The sequence below is a fragment of the Lepisosteus platostomus genome, chromosome 15 (assembly GCF_059453375.1).
Source record: "Lepisosteus platostomus isolate fLepPlt1 chromosome 15, fLepPlt1.hap1, whole genome shotgun sequence".
Taxonomy (NCBI): Eukaryota; Metazoa; Chordata; class Actinopteri; order Semionotiformes; family Lepisosteidae; genus Lepisosteus; species Lepisosteus platostomus.
The window spans coordinates 26,033,339-26,049,830 of NC_142625.1; the positions used below are offsets into that span (position 1 = coordinate 26,033,339).

General features: G+C 51.7%; 1 protein-coding gene across 1 annotated transcript; it reads left to right on the top strand.

The window, feature by feature from the left end:
* Positions 1 to 1,411: 1,411 nt before the first annotated feature.
* apcdd1l (APC down-regulated 1 like) lies at positions 1,412 to 16,280 on the top strand. The gene is made up of 4 exons (XM_088607876.1): positions 1,412 to 1,813; positions 11,591 to 11,774; positions 12,376 to 12,907; positions 13,390 to 16,280. Exons 1-4 carry the CDS (start codon positions 1,753 to 1,755, stop codon positions 14,170 to 14,172), a joined length of 1,560 nt encoding a protein of 519 aa, XP_088464002.1. The 5' UTR covers positions 1,412 to 1,752; the 3' UTR covers positions 14,173 to 16,280.
* Positions 16,281 to 16,492: the final 212 nt, after the last annotated feature.

The window sequence follows — 16,492 nt, forward strand, 5'->3', positions numbered from 1 at the left end:
GCGGGCTTCTGTTCAGCCAGTTTCTGCTCCTTTGTTCGGACCGCTGCCATCGCCGCCTCCGGTGATCCGACAGCAACGGGGGGGTTACTGTTCTAATCAGGGGCAAGAAGAGAGGGGGGGCGGAGGGGCGACTGGCGCCCTGAGCTGTGAGTGTCACAGGCGCTCTGGCCACAGAGAGCAGGAGCTTCTGGAGGCGCCAGGTGCTGACAGACAAGACCAGCAGGTGGCACTGCTGGCAACATTTTATCCCCAGCCTTCAGTTTCGCCCTTCTTTCACGTACTGATGCCCAGGTCCCTGTTAAAGCACCTGCATGCTTCCCTGAGTAAGGCCCAGAGCGGATCCAGACCGCACTGAGATAGCCATGTCCATCGGGCGCTCTTCGGGCCTCGGGGACATACACCAGTTACTTTGCACTCCTTCCCCAACACTAGTCAAGAGCAAGAGAATCAGACTAAAGTTGTCCTAATGCAGCCTCTTTCCACATCTCTGACCTGAAACTCCAGCCTTCAGTGCAGCCCAGTCGCAGTGCCCCTAACACACACGCATGCTGGTCTCAAGCACCGAGAAAATGAGCTTTACCTAAGCTTGTATTAATCCTCTTAAATCCCACCCCCCACAGCCTTTTTTCTGTCATACGTGTTTTGCAAAAATGCTGTGAGGCGTCAAGCAGGTGCTATTCCGTCAAACTTTAATAAGGAATGTCTGGAGAGGCCAGCGACTGGGAGAGCTGTATCCATGTGAGCCTGCGTCTCTCAAGGCAGAGAGACGGGAACAATTTCGCTGCAAAGCGAAAGTGCAGGATTATTGAGTTCAGGTGACACTACAGGGGTTAAAACTGCTTCAGGGCCTGAAAGGTCTGAAGGGATCAGATCTCTCACGCACCAGTGAAACTGTCCTGCCCTCTCCTAGTCAGGGTGGCGGTGGGGAAGACTGTCCTGTTCCTGGGATTGAACTCCCATCCCAAGGAATTCCAGGGATTTCTGTACTGGATCCCAGAGGGCACTGCTGAATCGGAATATTGACCAGTCCTGTTGCTTGTCTGTTATTATTAAAGCAGTTACCTGTCCAGAGGAATGGGCAGCGTTTATTAAAGTATTACGTCCTGAGGGTGACGCACATGGAGCTGGGAAGGGTATAATATTGGCAACATGACGGACACGTTTTGTGCGTATTAGTTCTGTGCTTCTTGAAAATCGCAATAGCCTGAGCACTGTGCAAAGTGTAGCTTCCCCGTCTGAGCTGTATTTAAAGCAAAAGGGGTTCTTTTAACCAACAGGAGTGCAGGTCATGTCTCCCTGAAGTGTGGTTCTCTAGTGAGTTTTCCGTTCCTCCCTCTCCTCCCTGCACCTTGCTCAGAGTTCCCTCTGGAGGGCTGAGGCTCCGGAGTCTGGAGACCCCTCCTCCTCTCTCTCGCTCTCTGCCTCTTTAAGCCAGAGGCCAGGCTGAATCAGAGCACAGCGAGGGAGAGGAGCAGACAGGCAGGGAGCAGAGAGGGAGGGGAGACCGTCCCACTCGAGCGCAGAGAGAGACGCCGCACAGCCTCGCACACGTCCCCGCAGGGGAAGGAGGTGGATTATAACACGCAAAAACAGAATCAAAGAAAGCAAGGACTAGGACAGGGGGCTTTACTGTTGGACCTCTTGTGAGTTCTGTATTTTTCCCCTTTGGAATGGGATTGCTTTAGAGAGAAGGAGCAGGAGAGAAGGGTCCGGAGGAGACGCGGATTGGGATTCGGAAAGGGAGCTGCTGCCATGGCGCGGGTTCCGCGGGCACACCTGGCAGGGGCGCTCTGGGTGCTGTGGACGTGGGCAGGTGAGTACGGCCCCTGTGGGTGCCCTCTGGGCTCCCTCTCCCCCAGGCGGCTCTCTCCAGCCCGGCCGGGGAGAGAGCACGGCTGTCTGCCCAGATCGCAAGACAGATGGGCTCCAGTGCTATCAGTGATCGAGTCTTTCCAGACCTTCCAGAACTGTCCGCTACCCTCTTGTTTTTCATTCAGTATTGAGATACTTGTGCAGATTTTACTGTGGTTTACCGCGGTCAGCACAAAGCCCTACCTTGCTTTCCAAGTCCTCTGACCGGGCATGTCGCTATCTGAGCCTGAAATCTCGATAAGGTCTTTTAAGTACAAGATCATTTTTTTCTTGCTTTTGTCTGACTCTGGCTGTAGCTTGCTTTGCTTTCATGGTTTTTGAATATATTCCAAAGACTCTGTTTCATAGATCTCCTGAGTGATTTTTGCTTTGAAGAATGCCACCAACATTGTTAAAGACAGAGCGCACTGACCTCCTTACCCCTGGTCCCTGGTAGTGCCTTTAACTCACACAAGAGCGTCTCAGCGAAGATTAGGATCTGGCCAACAGTAAAGGAGAGAAATGAACATCATGCTTCTTAGTGCATATGAAATCAGTCAGTCAGTGAGTCTTTCACTTTTTTTTCACTTTTTAGAAAAACAAAACTGCTTACATGATAGCAGCACAGCAAACTACACCCAAGTTTAGAAGCCCAAGCTAAGAGCAGCTGGGTGCGCTACAGGTCTGGATCGCAGGACATGACATGAATCGCGCTGGTGCATTATACATCTGGACAGGATGATCAGAGGCACAGCTGCATGCTTTTGCCTTAATTCTATTAAATTAAAGACAGAAGAACAGATAAGCGGTGGAAATGATGTAAAAGAGTACACGTCCAGCTCAGCAGGGCAGATGTGTGATGTTGTGCAGAAGCCAGGTGGAGGAGAGAGAGGGTCCCTGTTTCACGTTTATTGTGAGCCCTGGTCGAAGTGAGACAAAAAGCGACTAACAGATGTGCCATAAGCACGGCACACACTGCAGGGAACCCGGGGTCAGAGCAATTCTGAATGCTGTACTGCTGTAGGGCTGAAGTACTGTAGTGCTGTAGTGCACTGTAGTGCTGTACTGTAGTGCTGTAGTGCACTGTAGTGCTGTACTGTAGTGCTGTAGTGCACTGTAGTGCTGTACTGTAGTGCTGTAGTGCTGTAGGGTTGTAGTGTGCTGTACTGTAGTGCTGTAGTGCACTGTAGTGCTGTACTGTAGTGCTGTAGTGCTGTAGTGCTGTAGGGTTGTAGTGTGCTGTACTGTAGTGCTGTAGTGTGCTGTAGTGCTATAGTGCGCTATAGTGCTGTACTGTAGTGCTGTAGTGCACTGCAGTGCTGTACTGTAGTGCTGTTGTGCTGTAGTCTACTGTAGTGCTGTAGTGCTGAAGGGTTGTAGTGTGCTGTACTGTAGTGCTGTAGTGCTGTAGTACTGTAGGGCTGTAGTGTGCTGTACTGTAGTGCTGTAGTGTGCTGTAGTGCTATAGTGCGCTGTAGTGCTGTACTGTAGTGCTGTAGTACTGTAGGGCTGTAGTGTGCTGTACTGTAGTGCTGTAGTGTGCTAGACTGTAGTGCTGTAGTGTGCTGTAGTGTGCTGTAGTGCTATAGTGCGCTGTAGTGCTGTAGTACTGTAGTGCTGTAGTGTGCTGTACTGTAGTGCTGTAGTGTGCTGTAGTGCTATAGTGCGCTGTAGTGCTGTAGTACTGTAGTGCTGTAGTGTGCTGTAGTGCTATAGTGCGCTGTAGTGCTGTAGTACTGTAGGGCTGTAGTGTGCTGTAGTGCTCTAGTGCTATAGTACGAGGCAGTGTTAGGAAAGTGCAGCTTGGCCCCGTGGGGGACCTCTCTCCTTGTCCTGCCGCGTGTCAGGAGGATTGTCAGGGCCGCTAATGGGCCGATTACTGTAATGGCAAGAATAACACATGGCGATAACACACCCAGCCATCGGCTCCCATTACCTTCCCAGCTCCAGCCTTGAGAGCCCAGCGCTTCCCCCTGTCAGCAGCGGTTGAGGTGACGCTGTAACACACGGCGTGAGTGCAGACAGCAGTAATGCACCGCTCAGGCCTCGGCCGCCTGCTGTGAGCCCAGGAAGGCAGGTGAACCAGCTGGGCAGGGAGAGAGAGAGCTGCCCCACCTCACACTCCCACTCCGTCTGCGGTCTCTCTGCTTGCCCCTGGCTTCCTGGTTCAGTGGAACTGCTCTCCCTCTCCCTCTCCTCACTCCTCGCTGCTGCCAGATGTTTACTCCAGCTCCCGGAACACCTGAGGGACGGATGGCTTCGTCCGGTGGGAAAGAGGAGCAACGGGGCTCTCCTGTCCATCGTTTTAGCAGCGGCCAAACGAGAGCCCATCCTGTCAGGGCTGAAGCCGGGATTTTTTCACCGGTGCCGGATTTCCTCAGTCCTCAGACAGGAGGTTACACATTCACCACCCCGGCATGCACGTCCTGAAGAACAGCGTGCACAGGTGCTGGAGGGCTCTGTCCTCGCCATCAGGGTGTGACGCCCCCGCTGCAGACACCACTAATCTCCTCTTGACCAAGATACACTGGTCGAAAGGGGACCAATGTACGTTGAGGCTAATCTGTGACAGAGAGCACAGAGTCTTGTTTCGTGATCCCCTCACAGTACAGAAACTGGGGTGAAACCCAGCCCCCTGAGCAGCTTAGGCTGATGAAATATTGCTTATGTGACACTGTCCGGGGCACCCAGATAGGTGTGACAGTTTCCTCTAGTTTCCTGCTATGGGCCTGCATGATATGAGAGCAGGTTGTTAGATTATTAAACCAATCTGCTTGCCTGGAGAGATCTGTCTGCTTGCTGACTCCACAGTAGAATTCTATAGTACAGTACAGTAGGATGTAGTTCAGTACAGTGCAGTAGGACGCAGTGTAGTTCCATGCAGTACAGTAAAGCATGCTCCAGAGCCTCATTGTGCTGCTGGGGTACTTTTCTAACACAGCACATGAAGACAGAGGCAGAGCAGACGAGATGCCCTGTCTTGGCAGGAGTGGGCAGTACGTGTTGGCATGCCCCTGTTGGATGCATGTGGGAAAAGCTGACGAGGAAACTGCCAGGCAGTGCCAGGTTTCCAGGGGGAAAAAAGGGATTTCATCCACCCGGGGCTGCACCCAGCACCTTTGTCCCACAGTGCACTGCTGTCTGCTCACGGACAGCTCGGGATCAGTGCGCTACTGGAAACTGGTCCAGTGAGGCAGAATAAACGAGCCTGTCAACCTCTCTGCGGTGCTAATTATTCTTGGCTCTGCTCGTTCTCGATTCTGCAGCAGGTCACAGAGTCATTTGCTCCGCTGTCTGGTGCATTGTGGGTAGTGTGGCATTGATGCCACTAGGTGGCGCTCATTCATCTCAATCAGATTTTCCAATCCAATGCCCCAGTCTGGTAACGGTAACCAGGGATATTGTGCCATGGGAGGCTCTGTCCCTCAGATGAGACATGAAACTGATGTTCTCACTGCTGGTCATGAGAATACCCAGGGCTCTTCCTGTGAGAGCACAGTATGGGTGACAGGCGCTGGATTTCAGTATCAGATGAAGTGGGTGCCCACCTGTATCTGAAGCACTTTGGGGTCTACTGGGTTGAAATGCCGTACATAAATGCAAGGAAATGTTGTCGTCTACTATTCAGGACTACAGGGAGTCAAGGCTACATCAGGTGAGCTAAAAGTACGCTTTTTTAAGAAGGTCTGCAACCATGGTGAAACCAGTTAACCAAGCGAAGGCAAATGGAATATCAGTAGAGTGCCCAGCAGACAGGGATCACGGCTCATGCTGCAATGGATGAGACAGCAGTCTTATTTCAAAACATCCGAGATCAATCACCGCTCATGAGCTCTCGTGTGCTGGAGAGGGCCGTGCAGTGTGGTAGGAAACACAATGTCAGAACAGAGATACAGGGCTGAAGCAAAGCATGACGTTACGATTACTTCTGTATCACGTTCTCTGTTTTACACGGACTTAGACTTGCCAGCCCCCGACCTAACCAAAGATCGTACTTTGCTGTAGCCCAAATAATTTGAAGATGTCCTGACTGACACTTGCGTGCGATATGCAATTTTTTCCCTTAATGAAATGTTTGGCAAACGCCGGCTCTTTTCTGAATTTGGCTTGCAAAGAATGTCCAGCTCAGCCTTAACAAAACACAGGAGGAGCTGCTGCAGGTCACTCGCTGGATTAGCGAGGGGACCTCATCCCCAGTCTAAATAAACACCACGGCTGGATGAGGCAGATCCAAACTCTCAAGGAAAGAGAACAGTGGGCTGGATTAGGTGTCAATAGCTGTGAAATGAGTGCATGGACTGGAATAAAAACAAGCGCTTGATCCTGGGATAACCTCCACAAGGCTCTCTTCCCCCGTTGCTCTCCTCGTGAAGCTATGCTTGTAAGGCGTGAAAGAGTTTTATGGGGATCTCGTTGATTCCTGGGATCCTTCAAAAAGCATTCTGATGGGCTCTTAGATCACTCAGCTGCTAAGCAACCAGATGAGGAAGATTTAGTAAACAGCCTCTGCTTTTATTTGCAAATGTTCGTCTGTGGCTGGGAAGCTCTTTCTGTCTCAGTGCTCACAGTCAATGGGCTCTTTGCGCTCTCGCCACATGAAGACCGACACCGTTTCCCTGGTCTGTGAACGAACTGCGCTGCATCAGCAGACGAAAGACAGAAACTGAAATTCATCCACCGCAAATGAGGCGCAAACTTTCCGTCGGGGATCTTTAATCCGAGCGAGGAGGTGCCGTCTCTCTGCCAGGCCTGCGCCCCGTGTCCTCCTGCTGCAGGGCTGAGCCGCCCAGGGGGCTGGAGAGGGCTGTCCGGCCCGGGACAGCCAAGAGGAGGAGCGCAGGCCAAAGGGAGGGGAAAGGACAGGCTGCCTCCGCCAAGCTGGGAGAACATCAGGGACGGAAAGAGTGAGAAACAGGAGAGTCGTCCCGGGAGCCGCACATAAACAAACCTCGTCAGAGCTGGAACGGCACGAGCTGTGCGAACAGACCCAGACGGACTGGGGCTGGGACGTCATCGGAGCGCTGGCCCTCCCAGCGGTCACAGGTTGCAGAGCCAGCGCGCAGCAGGCTGCTCTCACTGGGCAGAGGCAGAAGCCAGCAAGCAAACACGCCTCACGGCGCGCGGGGCTAGTCGTCATCTGCTGCTGGCTCATGCCCATTTCACAAAGTCAGCATTTGTAATACTTTGTCCCAGTAGAGTGAGTGGGAGATGCGTACTCCAGTGGAGAGAGTGGGGTGGGATTAAACCAAATCCTGACTATTTTGTCGTTAAAGATCCCAGGGCATTGTTGATATGGCTGGGGGTGTTTACACCAGCGATCTGGCTGAATTCCATTCTTGGCACCTTGAAATAAATTCTTACTTAATTGGTGAAGCAACGTCATGCTCTTCCCCCTGATCTGCTGTGCAGTGGTATTACTGACATAGGTTGGCTGCTCTGAGTCACTCAGGTGGAGCTGAACTTCACGGGTGGATGACGTGGGTCCCCGCCTTTATGTAATGTGCTTTGGGATTCTTTGAGATGAAAAACAGTGTAGAAATGCAAGCAATTACCATTTTCAAACAGGCGATCGGGCAGTAACCAGGGCCAGTTTCAGAGCCTCTTCTGTGGCGCCCTCTGGTGTTCAGCCTGTTTAAAAGAACAGAAGATCCTGCCAGCATGATAACTCAAGTGTGGCTCCTCCACGCCCTCTGCTGGTGGGATGGAATATCTGGAAGATCCGGGCAACTGGTCACCCGTTCTCCTTGAAAGCCCTTGCTCATCCAAGTCTTTGTGAGTCTTCGTCTTATGAAGTGGGGAAGCGGTAAAGCTGATCTGATCGAGACAAAACGTAGGCGGCGGCGCTCACCTGCAAGGTATGAGCTGAAGTCCAATTCGTAAGAAAGAGATGGTCTTGTCTGGGGCGTCCTCAGCAGCTGGCTGTCGCATGCAAGGTGATCCCCAACCTTGCTGGCATGTCCTCCTCCCCAGGGTCCCGGGTTTGAAAAGAGCAGTGCGTGATTTCTCTGTGAAAAAGCCCGACTCTCTGTGGTCAATAAAAATCCCAGGGTGTTTCTCGAGAAGAGTAGGGGTGTTACCCCCGTGTCCTGGCTAGACTTCCTCCCTGGACATTCCCAATCATGGCCTCCTAATAACCCCCCTCTCAGAACTGGCTTCATCACTCTGCTCTCCTCCCCACTGAGAGCTGGTGTGTGGGGGAGCAGACTGGCGCATCATCCAGCTGGGGCTGCACACTGGTGGGGGTGGAGGGGATCCCCATGACCCGTGAAGCGCTTTGAGTGGATCATCCAGAAAAGCACTACAGTACAAGTGTAAGGAATTATTATTATGAACCCACTGATCAAACTTCCTCCAGGCTCCCGCTTCTAAAAACCTCTGGCTAAGCTTTACAATGAAAGCCCTAGACCTGCAATGCAGCCATTGTCGTTACAATACCAGCCCGAGCATCAATGCGGACAGGAAGTCCCTCTCCTACCTGTTTCTCGCTGAGGTTAAAGGTCAGCCTCTCGTCAACATGTGGGTCAGATGTGTGAAGGTTAGGGGGGGGAGTGGATGGATCGTCTCAGCCCAAGTTCACTAGGATTCCGAGCCTGGGCTGGCCGGGATCAGGGATCAAGCCTGGATCAGCACTGGGGGAGCAGGGTTGAGAGGGTCTGGCCTGGGCTCTCTGGTCTCGCAGACCCCAGGACAGCACTTCTGCAGGAGAAGGTTGAACCCCTGCTTCAGTGTGCATGTCCCGTCCCCAACCTGTCACTGCGAGCTGAGACACGGACGGTCTGGGTCTGTAAGTAATAATGTGCAAATTCATTTAGAAACAATCCAAAGCTGAAACGTTTTGTTCCTGACTAAAAACCCCATTTCTCCACAGGAGCCCCAAAAGCTCAATTACTTTAATTTTGTAACAAGCTTTTTTTTTAACTGGAGCCATGTGTTTAATAACACACAGTTTTTCCGCTAGAAAGCCGTTGAATTGTAAATGAGGGGTCAAAGCTGAGGGACACCCTGTGTAAAAACCTTAAAGAAATCTGCTAAATTGTACCTCCCGCTGAAATCTAAACGTTATTTTTACACAACATGATTTTTTAAATTAAATGTAACCATTCTCTTTGAACTGTTTTAGTGTTGTTAACGTTTTTGGAGTTTCATTTTTTTTTTTGGGAGATCTTAACACAAACCAGAACCTCAGTAGGCAATTGAGAGGAACAAAAGACAGAACTTTAATTCAACTTGATCAGTATCATAAAGTAGGGGCGTTTCAGGAAAATGGAGCAACATGCCAGCAGAATTAAAGACATAATGACAGATATAAAAATATTTACAAAAGAAAATTGCAAACATATTTCATATGGTTTGGTACTGTAAAAACAAAATCAAATGCATATTTTCTAGTAGACTGTTAACTAAATAAATCGCATGTGACAAGCCAAACCCAGCTCGTGTCTGCATTGAGAAGGATTTGAACTAATGCATATAGCACTCCTCATATGGCTGTCTTAAATGTGTGAAACACCCGAGAGTTTTTAATCAGTTAGCTGAAGGAAACGATTGTGATCATGCTTTACTAAGTACTTTGGTGAAGAAAATATGGTCAGACACATGTCTTTGAGTTTTTTAAATGGAGACCTTGAAATTAAGGGGCTATTAATGTGTAGCTAAATATCTGAGAGCTATAGAAGTGTCAACAAACCACAAGAGGTTATTTTGTACAAGTCCATTCAAATCCGTGTGCAATATCATGAAAAGCTGAGTCTAACTGTAAAGCACAATGCACATCGTGAATCAGGGAACTAAGCAGTGTCTTTGTACAGAAGGAAATGTCCATCTGCATGTCTTGCTCTGCTGGAATATGACTTGTTTGTCCGTGAAGCAGAAATGGTTCCGCTCACTGGTCCTGGAGGAACAGATACTGACGATGGCAGACTGGCTCATTTCTGCCACATGCTGTAACCAAGACACACAACGAGGAGTGGGAGGAGTGGGGAGGGGGTCACTCATCAAAGATTCCCCTCTGTGTTTGACATTTGGCTGAGGAAGCTGAAACTCTAGACACACTGCTCGTTACAAAACAAACCATTGCTAAACCACCCTCTGGAAGGGAGCCTCTTCAACCAGACCATTTGGGTTTAATCAAAAACAAACTGGGCTGGGAAAGTTTGTGTCTCCTCCTTGTTTCCTCTCCTGAGTGAATCTGCCCCCATGTCCCTCTGCAGACCACAGAACGCACACAATTCAAGGCTTACAGAGCACTGAGCTTCACTGCACAACACTGAGCGTCACTGCAGAACCTGCAGAACAGGAAGGCTCACTGAGGGACCTTAAGGTTAACTTTTGAATACAGAGCTTAATCGATAAAGGACTTTTATTGTATTCGTGAGTGCAGACTGGCATAGTTAATACTGTGGGATACTATGATTTTGTTTATTCCACTTTATTAATTAGCTAATGCTGAAATTGCAGATGTTTTTTTTAACAAAATGTTTGCAGGGTTTGGTAAGCTGGATGGCACCATGTATGAATAATTTAACATGCATTGAACAAAATGCAAAACCACAAACGTCTCCTGAACAGCCTCCTCTTCCTCAGTGTGAACAATGCACGGATTGCTAGGAAGGACATCAATTTAAGGCAGTCATCTCCTCCAGCGCTGGAATGGTACAGTCTTTTTCCGAGAGCTCTGTAGGTATCAGCTGTACAGACTGGAACATTATGGAGAAATCAGGCCAGCATGCAGGCTGCTCTTTCACTGCGGCACGTGGGGTCATAAACCAACTGGTTAATGACCTAGAAAAAGTCAGTGACATCCTTCATTAGGACCTTGGTACCCAATCCAGATGCAATTAAAAAGAAACGAAGGAGTATCACCAACACTAACTCCTCTCTGGCTCACTGGCAGACCCCCAACTCCTCCCCCAAAGAAAATAAAAAACTATGAAACTGCAGCTGCCCGCGGCAAAGCAGTGACAAGCCAGAACTCCAGGCTTTCTCTTTCAGTAGACTGGCCAACTATTAATTCAGATGTATATCCTGCTGTAATAGCCCCATCAAATCCCATTACAGGGAAAATTACTGAAATCTGAAGCCCAAGGGCTGCTTTCCATCTCCTAAAGCATCCGTAAATCAACAGCTATTACAGTAGTATTATTATTAAAATGTATTACTTAACAGTTTTTTTTTTGTTTTTACAGAGAAAAAGCAAAACCTCTGTAAACTTGGCACAATCTTACATACACAGTGAACTGGTGTCGAGACAGCAGAGGCCATATTGCAACACTCACATGCAAGCGCTAATTACTCTTCTCTTCTGCTCATGGCTCTGGCATGTTGTCAAGATCAGGGGCTCCCAGCCCTGGACTTGGGGGACCCCAGTGTCGGCTGTTTTTCACCGGTTATCACTTCAATTGATGTTTAGAATTTTGCTTAGCTCTTTCTGTACTTAGTCCTTGGTTGAAGAAAATACCTTAGTTCAGCATACAGAGCCTTGTGCTTTCCTCCCTTCTGTCTCCGAACAGTTATGTGCTTTTGTAGAAGCCCAGTTGGTCACATTGACAGAAACAGATACAAAGTGCACAGACGCCATTCACATTTTCAAGGGCTAAAAGCACCTAACTGGAAGATTGAAATGGGCCAGCCCGTGATCCAGGGCACCCTCTGTGACCGGAGCTGGGAGCGCCTGCAGGGTTTCCTCGTGGGAAGCGTCGGGCTCCTCCACCTTCTCAGCCACCTGTCTGTGCACTTTCAGCTCTGTCCGTCGCCGGCAGGAAGCCGTGGGACGTCCCGACTGCCCCGCAGGCCCCTCGCAACACTACCACCACCAAGCTGCTCTGGGAGCCACAGTGCCTTTCTCAACTGCGCCACCTGCAGGACGGCGCCAGGATCACAGCCCTCATCCCCCCTCGGCTAGAGGGAAACTGGGTGTCCACCAGGCAAGTCACCTCCAACACCAGCAGAACAGCACGCGCCCCAGGGGGCAGTCGATGCACACTCCTCACACCCTCCCTGCGTCAGCACCACACGCTGCTACAGTACCACGGCGGCGACACAGGCTCTTGAATTCTTGGAGAAGAAACAAAACAGGAGGCAGGGAAATCTGTTTTGTTCGTTCGTTCTGCCCAAAAGTACGCTATGAAACGAGAAAAGATACATCCACACTACAGAAATGCTTTCTGGATCTTTTAACTTATTTTTTTTATCAATTGCAATCAACACAGTCAGTGAAAATTTTTCCTGTGCCTTTTTCATCCTAAACATACAGTACAGGCCCTTTATTTCACGTGTTGTAAATATGCTGTTTAGAATATGCAGCATCATCCAAAACACAAGCAACAGCCTGTGTAAGCAACTGGCCGACCCCGCTGCTAGTCCTGAAATTTGAACCCTATGCGGTGTTTTATTCCTTCACGGTGGGGGAAGTCCTGGATTTCTGATTTTCACTGCTTTTGGCCGTTAAAGTGACGGTTTACTCTAATGAGAAAGCTTCTGGTTCTGCAGACATCTGCCTCATCACATGACCTCTGTCTCCCGCAGGTGTGAGGTTCGGCCCGGCCCGGAGTTCCTGACCCGGTTCTACACCTTCTACCCCAGCCGCCTCTTCAAGGCCCTGCAGTTCTACTACGAGGACGCCGGCTGCCGGACGCCCGCCTACTCGCTGGTGATCAGGGGCAGGCTGCGGCTGCGCCAGGCCTCCTGGATCACGCGCGGGGCCACCGAGGCCGAGCACCACCTGCTCAAAGTGGGCATCGTGCTCCACAGCGCGCGGGCGCGGCGCCAGCTGGCGGGGCGGCTGGGCTCCTCCTGCCCCGGGACGCTCCCCCCCGCGGGCGGGCGGCCCTGGGCCCCCGGCAGGGTGCTGGAGCTCCGCAGCGCCAGGGCGGGCCGGGACTGCCTGGAGGCGCTGGGCTTCTCCATGCTGGAGCTGGGGCTGCTGAGGGTGGAGACGCGGCACCACGCCCACGGCCGGCTGGTGCAGGAGCTCTTCCTGGGCGACATCCACACCGAGTGGGCGCAGCGCACCCACCACCGGCCCACTGGCTACCAGCAGCCCCTGCAGAATGCCATGGTGAGACCCCGAGCGGCCCGCACACTCCCCTACAGTCCAGGGCGCACACACGAGACCTTATGGATGCGAGATTGAGACATTCCTTCTCCCATCCCTCCGTGTTCTATCCACTTCTTCCGATCCTGGGTCGCGGGGAAGCCCGAGCCCATCCCGGCAGGCGCCAGGCAGGGTACACCCTGGGCAGGATCACAGGACACACACACTGGCACGTTAACCTGCCAGCGTGTTTCTAGTCTGTGGGAGGAAACCCACGCAAACACAAGGGGAACACGCAAACTCCACCCCATAGCACCCCAGGGCTGGAATTGAAGGCAGGGCCCCAGCGCTGTGAGGCAGCCCTGGGTGGGGTGGGGGTGGATGAAGAAGGGAGGGCAGCACTAGCGCCCCTGCACCACTCTCCTTTACTTTGAAACACACTCCTCGGCTCAGGAAGCTGCACTCCTGGCAGTGAGTGACCCTGCGTCTCGCTCTCCCTCTTTCAGCACCACGTCCACCCCTGCCCCGTGTGTGGCGCCGTGTACCGCTCCTCCGAGCACCGCCCCCCCGTGCTGCCCCCCCGGCCGCCGCCGCCCCTGGCCCTGGGGGGCCAGTGGGTGAGCCGGGAGTGCGAGGTGCGTCCGGCCGTGCTCTTCCTGACCCGCTTCTTCACCTTCCACGAGGACCGCCGCGCCTGGGAGGGCAGCTACCAGCACTACTCCGACCCGGCCTGCCGCCAGCCCACCTTCACCGTGCGCGCGGCCGGGCACTACGCCCGGGGGGCGCCCTCCGGCCTGGTGCAGGGGGCCACCGAGTTCGTCTTCAAGGTGACGCGGGCCAGCGTGACGGCGCTGGACCCGGCCACGGCCAGGGCGCTCAGCTCGTCCCCGGAGGGCGCCTGCGGGCGGGCGGGCGGCTGGGGGGTGGGCGTGGAGCAGGACGTGACCCACACGGGCGGCTGCGCCCTCCTGGGCATCAGGCTGCCGCACAAGGAGTACGAGCTCTTCAAGACCGAGCTGGACCACCGCCAGCGCCCCCTGCTGTTCATCGGGGAGAGGCCCACCGACGGGTCCAGCCCGGACAGGCCCAGCAAGCGGCCCACCTCGTACCAGGCTCCGCTCATCCAGTGCGCGGGGCCCCAGGCGGCTCCCCCTCCGCGGCACAGCCCCCACCGCGCCCCTCCTCCGCCGCCTGTCCCTGCCAGCGGGGCTGCTGGCCGGCGGAGGCCGCCTGCCCTGGCCTGCTCCGCGGTGCTGGTGCTGGCCAGCTGGTGTGTCCAGACACGCTGACCCCCGGGGACTCCCTCTGTCGAAGGAGCTGTGAGAAAATTCAGGGGTAGAGATACTGTTTTTGGAGACGTGGGAGATTCCTCTGTATCAGGACCAAGCCATCCAAACCCATACTCCTAAGTTCCTTTCATGACTTTTCATATACAGTTTAAATCTTCAAACACAGATCAAACACACAAACACAATGATATTATGTGAAGAGGTGTGTACATCTCCCTTCCCCTCGGATTCTATGCCTTTTCCTGGTATCTACCAGTCCCAAGTGAAGCCCCACCAATGGTGAAAACCACTATGCCAAAGGGCCAGTCTCCCGACAAGGGACACTGTAAAGCTATTGGGAGTCCTTAGGAGTGATGTCACCATAACGGTCTCATCCCAAGCTGAGTGCTGTTGCAGGGGCTTGGAATCAGCCGGAGAGGGTTTGAGTTTGGAAAACATGGACAGTCCCGGCCATTTCAAGATGGCAAGGCACTCAGGCTTTGAGAAGTGCCCGACTGTGACACTGTTGTACTTACGAGCTGGGAAGAAGGGAGAGAGCTGGAAATGAAGGCTGTTGGTGTTGGGGAAGGCCATGGCAGTGCTAGTTTTAACTCACTGGGTGGGGGAAGGGCGGGGGGGGTGGATGAAGAAGGGAGGGCAGTTCTTACCAAACAAAATCCTTCAAATATTAATAATAACATACATTGTAATTAATAACTACTTTACACATTTTATCTCCATTAAATGTTACTCGGAGGTGCTGATTCCTGTATAGAAAAAATTCAAAATCATGTTTTGAGTTTTTTTGGCAGAGGTTTCCAGATATTTTATTAATTATTTAACCAGACAGCCAATCTACCTAAGTTGAGAGACACTGTTGGCTTTCTTGCTGTCACAGTAGCAGTGCACTCGTATTTAAACTCAAAGCAATGACTGAGCATACCTATTCAAATTGATCAACAGTGGATATTTTACATAAGTTCGAGATCCTGACAAGCAGCTTTAAATCTTGAAGATATTCTGTTTCTCTCCTCTACATTGACACCTGCTGGTCAGAGCTGGGTACTGCAATCTTTTCACCTTTTCCTGCACCACACATCATGTGTACTGCGCTAATCTTTAGCCAGATTAAATCACAATTTCAACCTACCTGACAAACACGTATAACAATGGGACTCACACATGATTTTGCCAGAATTAAGTTACAAACCAAGTACTTAAATTTGTATCTTTGTATAGAAAGAAGACTTTAAAAAAAAAAACTAACTCATCTTTGGCAGTCACTCTTAAGTGTTTCAAGGGTTTATATATTTCTTAATACCTGTTGAACTGGACAGAACGTGGAACCGGCACAAACTGGGGGTTGGAGACTGAGGTGCAGGCTGATCTGAGGAATGGAGAGCCTGTGCAGAGCTCAGAATCTACAGCACAGCCTGACACACAGCCCTCCTCTGAAGTGGGGGCCAAATGGTGCAAACCCAGCATGGGATTAAGCCAGAATGCCAGGGGCTGACAGCCGAACTCTCCCGAACAGTGCTCTGGGGTCTTCACACCGAAGCCCTGGCTACGTGGCCATTAATGTTTCATCTGCTGGACAGAACCTCCAACAGCACAGTGACCCCCAGCCACCTTACTGTGGTAATGGTCCATTCTGGTTCAGCAAGAAGAGCGTCCCCTACTGGTCCACCAACACCACACACAGCAGCAAGCAGCTCTCCCACCCAGTACTGACCAGGCCCAGAGATCGTCCAGGCAGACGGCCGGACACTGCCCATGCAGTCCAGCTCCCCGAGCTCTGTGACGACTCCTCACGTTGCCGTCCAGGACTTGTTGCAACACACCTGGCAGGCAATGGACTTATTTATTATCCAGATCTTAAAAGAAATAGCGACAGGCTTCAACCCCAACGAGATATGTTATAGTAGCTAATGCATTAAATTTGTAGAGAGCTTGCCAAATTTTTTTTCATTCATCTTTTCATAGTTTATGTTATTACTGCTTTTTTGCGGGTCTTTTGCATTTCTTCATTTCGATTTTTTTTTTTTATATGAAAAATATTAAAAGTATGTTTTCCACTAAAAAAACCCAGCGAGCGAGCTTGGTTTTGTATAAATATTTTGTTTCCTTTCCAGATGGCTGACTGTGTTTATTTGAGACCGTTGCGATGGCGTTGGAGAGCGCGAGGACACACGCGTTCAGCTCATTCGGCTCTCGGAAGCTGACCGCGCACACAGCTGGCTCATGGGCTCTGAGGGGAGAAGGCCAGGGGCAGGGGCAGTCACCATCAGTGCATCCACCCCCTGCCCCCAGCCCGTGTCCCTAAGAGCCACACACCTGCTGG